The sequence below is a fragment of the Belonocnema kinseyi genome, chromosome 4, assembly GCF_010883055.1.
Source record: "Belonocnema kinseyi isolate 2016_QV_RU_SX_M_011 chromosome 4, B_treatae_v1, whole genome shotgun sequence".
Lineage (NCBI taxonomy): Eukaryota > Metazoa > Arthropoda > Insecta > Hymenoptera > Cynipidae > Belonocnema > Belonocnema kinseyi.
This window is the reverse complement of record NC_046660.1, coordinates 149,481,923-149,487,351: the sequence shown is the minus strand read 5'-3', so window position 1 is coordinate 149,487,351 and position 5,429 is coordinate 149,481,923. Positions and strand designations below refer to the sequence as shown.

The following is a 5,429-nucleotide window of genomic DNA, read 5'->3' as shown; positions in this document are numbered from 1 at the left end:
ACACAGGCGCACAGTATTTTTTATGTAATCATAAAAAACAAGATTCAAAATAAAAATAAATGATAAAAACAAGGAAACAAGAATTAGTATTATTCAATTTTTATGCATATTATGAATTGTAATGTAATGTAATATATGTAACTGTAATTTAATTGTAATGTAATATAAATTTATTGAAATGATACATGATTAAGCACAGCTTACAATACAATTTAAAGCAAAATAAGAAACGAATATAAGAATTATCATGACAAATACAGTTTGCTCTTTATTTCGCAATTTTTAAATAAGCAATCCCAGGCAGAGTTACATAAAAAATGTATCATATTTAATATAAACGTGTTGTGTATAATGTAGAAAAGTTGAGATGTTGGACAAATCGAGTTCGAAGCACGGGATACGTGATGAGAATGTGTTCATTAAAGCCGAAAGCGCTTTAACAAAAGAGAGTTCAAAATCACAAAATTACAGTTGTCAGTCCGTTGACCTTTGATTTTAAAAGGTGTGTCCGCAAATGCGGTAGAAGTATAAAGACCGAGCGCGTAGCGTAAGATAAATACATTATCGAGCGCGAAGTGCGAGAACCACCAGTCGCGCGCTCTAGGCTCGCTCAAACAGTTTCTATTCAAGGAGAGATGAATCTAAAGTGATGATAACAATGGATTTGTTGTAATTGATAAGGGTAGAAATCTGAATCAAGGTAGATATAGAGAAGATTTTGACTGTTTTTTTAATCTGAAAAAGCAATAAATATATACGTAACGACTACATAGACACAGTTGCACTTTTAACACTACGGCATTAACATGTTTACACGTAAGGAGGGCTTTTATAAGCAAGAACATATTTTGCATTAATTTACTAAAGCTGAAGCGATTCGACGAAAGCATAGATTACTATAGTAGGGTAAAAAAAGTTCATCAGACATTAAATTATATCGTTAAGCCCGTCACTGCACCACTTGAGAATATATTTAATGGTTTTTAAACTGCTTAAAGAATTGATCTAATCGGAAATAAAGTCGAGTGTAAAAACAAAAATAAAATTAAAAGTGAATTTGAAGAAGATTTCCAGCAAGAGATTCAAAATGAAGCTGAAGATCGAAATCATCAAGATGATGAAACTTCATTCTTGTTAGCATATGATTCTGAGGATACAGAGGATTCAGAAACATCAGTTCCCTTTTTATTAAATAATGTAACAATTGATTATCTTCAAAAGTTAGGAGAAAGATGGAGAGATATAGATATTTATGGCGTACAGAAATTATCAAAAAACTGACCTTAGGTTGACTTCAGCTTTTGTTCAAAAAGACACCAAATAATTAATGTAAAACAAGCAGTTCGTATATGTACATTTAAGCATGTTTTTGAGAAAGGCTACACGCCGAATTAGTCAACTGAAACATTTACTATAAGTCATGTTCAGAATACTGAACCAGTGACCTATACGCTGAAAGATTATCAAGATCAAAATATCGCAGGTAGTTTTTATGGTCGAAAACTTAGTAGAGGTGGAAATCCAGACATTTATCTTGTAGAAAATGTACTGAAAAAACATAGAAATAAGCTGTTTGTAAAATGGTTAGGTTTTGATGACTCTCACAACAGTATGATAGATAAGTCACGCTTATAAGTATCTTTTGTATTGATATTATGTTTTTTCTTAATAAGGTTTTACTATTTACAAAAATATGTAGCTGTAACTTACACACCGACCTACCCTCAGTCTGGTTAATGCAAAAGAGAATTTGGCTTAAATTATATTTTTATTCAGATTTTCCTGCTAAAAAAATACATGAAATTTTAATACATAAAGGTACTATTCAGTCATTTAACTTATGGCAATTTTTCAACAAATTCTTTACATATTATGAATATAAAAAATAATCATATCAAGAGAAATACTTTCAGTTCGCATAAGATTAGTAAATATAAGTTTTTTTCATTGCCTTACTCTTTAAACTTACATAATTTTTTTGTATATGTATATTTTTTTGTTTTGTGATTGACGAATTTAAATTGTATGTAGATGCTTGCAGTATTCGATTTCGAGGTGTATAAGTCATAATAATGTTGTTCTCACTGAAGGCTTCTACACACTGAGTGATAATTTTTTGAAACTCAACGCTTTATACATTGTTCTTCTCAATAAATTCGATGGAGTTAAAACTTCCAGCCAAATAAACAGTTTCAAGGTCTGTTATTTATATTTATATATTTCATCTGTTATTTCATGTGATTTGTTAAGTTTAAGGTGTACCATCTACTTTGTTGGAAGAAAGTCTTCATTAAGGGCGGTTTTGTTGAATTTTGAGAAATCCATCTATTTTTTCACTGCTTGGTATCTTTAAGATTCACAGTTTTTAATTACCTTGTTATAATTTTTAAATTTGTTTGTCCTTGCTACTTTTTTCTTCACAATCTGGCATCTGAGAACAAATTGAAGAAAGAGTAGAACTGGCATCCTCTTATAGACGGTTATCCCCTCTACCACATTTCTAGAAAGTTTTGCTCATTATTTTGCAGATGATGCAATAATTAACATAGGAGTTACAAAACACGTTTTTTAACGTTTACTTAATTTAGAGGATACATGTACAAATTTCGTAAGGAGATTGAAGCTTCTAGAAGGAATTTGAGAAAAACTTGTTTCGCGCGCATAAGGTTTCTCAGAATTAATCAACGTGTGGTGTGAAATGAGTCTTTCAAGGTGAAATTTATTATGTAATCAATATGATTTATGATATTTCCAAGAAGCTTCGAATACGTTGACCCTCCCTTAATTGTGATGTCAGATATAATATCCTATTCCATATTTTTGGGTAAAAAGGTTCTATTTCCGGATTTGAGTATTGACTTTGAATATCGATAGTGACAATCAAATACAGCACTGTAATTGGTACGTCAGCACAAGAGGCAAAACCAATCTCACAACCTTCTGCGCTCTAGGCTTAAGTATGCTAATCGTATGAAAAAGTGATATAGAGGCATCCTTACTTATCTACTTGCAAGGCATTTTCCATACAAATGTTAAGAATCAGTTGATGTCTCATTAGCTAGCGTTTCCTTTTGTTAAGTCACTCGGGTTGGATTCGGATACGTAGGGTTTCATTTTTGCATGTAAGACGATGTCATTTTTACTCTGGCAGACCGTTGTCACAATTTATACCTAGACATTCCCGATGATAGCTGCAGAGCGCGTCATGCACATGGCGAGCACCTGGGAAACATACCATCTAGTCGTGAAATTCATGCGAGAACGACTAACATCGAATCTCTTACGGCGTTATCCCTGTTTTCGCTCTGCCCATCCCGCCTAAGGGAATGGAGACAATTGTGAAAAATGAGTAGTATTGAATATACTCGAATGTCATATTTTCGACAATTATTTCTATCGTGCCCTTGAGGCCTGTCATAGTTCTCCTTCACTTTGAGAAACAAACCATGTTCGTCATTGATTTGCGACAGTTGTAACCAAAATATTCTGTTCAGACTATCTTTCTGATCTTTGGTGTCTTTGGAGGTACTAAGCTTTCTTCAAACTGAAGGAAATATCAACCTCTTTCGGCTAATTTGTGCAAAAATTTCAGCTGTAACCGTGCCTCACAACCGTAAACGTGAGATAGGTGGCTATAGTCTGCGATAGACTAAATAAAACAGAATGGCAAAGGTCTTGTGCAGTCCTATGACACTGAGGGACCCCAGGAGGACTTCTTCCTGGATTTTCCCCGCAAGTATCTCGACGTTTTATTGAAACGTATGGATGCTATGAGCGAAAAAAGCTTAATGTCTCAGAGAGTACTGATGATCAGGATGACTAGCTCAACAGAATATTCTAGGCACAAACGTTGCAACTCCCTTCAAGGCCATTTAAAACCTTTCAGTGTTATACACAGATCTACGCTCTACATGTTTAGTCATAAAGTAGAATATTAGCCTTGTTTCTGAAGTATTATTAAGCTGTGTAACCTGGAAGCCACACAGCCTGCAAACATCTAGAAACTTGCTGCCTATAATCAACTATAAAACTGGTAGACGAAAAAAAGTACTAAAACAGAATAACAAGATAAGTGAGCTGAAAAGTAGGATCTTAAATGTTGACAGACATGTCGTCGTAATGTATTATTATGAACAGACTTTAGAAACTTAGCTCAAAAAACTGTTGCAATTTTTGTAGTTCGGTTCTTAATCGTCTAATGGATGCTCTTTATCTTACTAAATTATAATTTATGTAATGTATTTATATTCTCTTTGAATATCGCATTAAGATATTTGAACATTGTTTGTTTCAGCATCTTAGGTATGTACCTCTTCGGTGGTAAGTTTTGTGTGTGGGCAGATCGTAGTCGACCATGCACTTGCACAGAAGTAGTTACACGTCATCCAATGTGTCGCTGTGATCGTAAACATTTTAACGATATAGTGTGGGCTCTTGTGACAGTTTTTCAGGTATAATAACTTATATACATATTTATATACATATATAAGTAAAAGTTTGTCCGTAAAGCTACCATCACAAATAAAAAAAATGAAATTTGATGGTTTCTCAGTAGCGCATATGGCACCATAATTAGGTAAATTGAACTTTATAACAGATGTTAGATAATTAATATAAGGTTTATTCTTCAGCAAATAAGAAGCTACGTATCTAATGGTTTTTTGATTAAATAAAATCTTTGTTTAACAAGTTAACAAAGAAACTGTGCATTTATTTTATCTTTCTCGAAATTACACCAGATTTATGCTCGCAGATTTCTTTTGCATTTTTAGTAATCCATTTTTGTATCGATAGTTACAATTTTGTACTTGCACGCGTCGGATTAGGCCATCGTTTGCAGGACGACACCATCGTCGCCAGAATATTTCAGCAATACGTTGCACTATTTTCTATTTTCTATCCTTCGAAAGTAAGAGTATGAGATCCAACGCATATACGCAAATGGTGTTTGAGACACTTGACCCCAACTTCCAACAAACCTCCAAAGTCACCACCGAACGCGTCCTCGGGTTGCGGATATGGTAAAGGGTCCCTGTACCAAGGTTTTCTGCTGAATATGGTTACAAAAATAAATAGGCAGTCGCGGACAATTGTCCAGGGGAGGTCCCGAAGGAATTAACCCCCAAGCGGAGGTGTGAAAACCGTGCCGAAAGCTGAATGGCACGTGGGTGAGGTGTCTAGAACGGTGACTCTGGGATACCGGGCGACCTCTCAGAGTACGCAGCCTTATCCTTGCATGCGGGGCTCTACAAGGATGGACGAAACCCTTTCCCTAGCTTCTCGTGGGAACAACAATGACAACACCAAACATTGTTGTAGTAAGCGCAGTTCAAAACAACAGAACGCGCAGTGCTCCCGACAATGGGTCGGCCAACAATGCCGACCAATCTAGAGCTGGGGGAGCCAATGAAAATGGATTCAATGCGATG

General features: G+C 34.9%; 1 protein-coding gene across 1 annotated transcript in view; it reads left to right on the top strand.

Moving 5' to 3' along the window:
- The window catches only part of LOC117171159 (voltage-dependent T-type calcium channel subunit alpha-1H-like), a 1,009,801-nt gene that overhangs the window by 768,711 nt on the left and 235,661 nt on the right, over nucleotides 1-5,429 (top strand). The window contains exon 17 of the mRNA XM_033358216.1: nucleotides 4,295-4,451. Coding sequence (XP_033214107.1) covers nucleotides 4,295-4,451 — 157 coding nt within the window. The remainder of the gene's footprint in view (nucleotides 1-4,294; nucleotides 4,452-5,429) is intronic.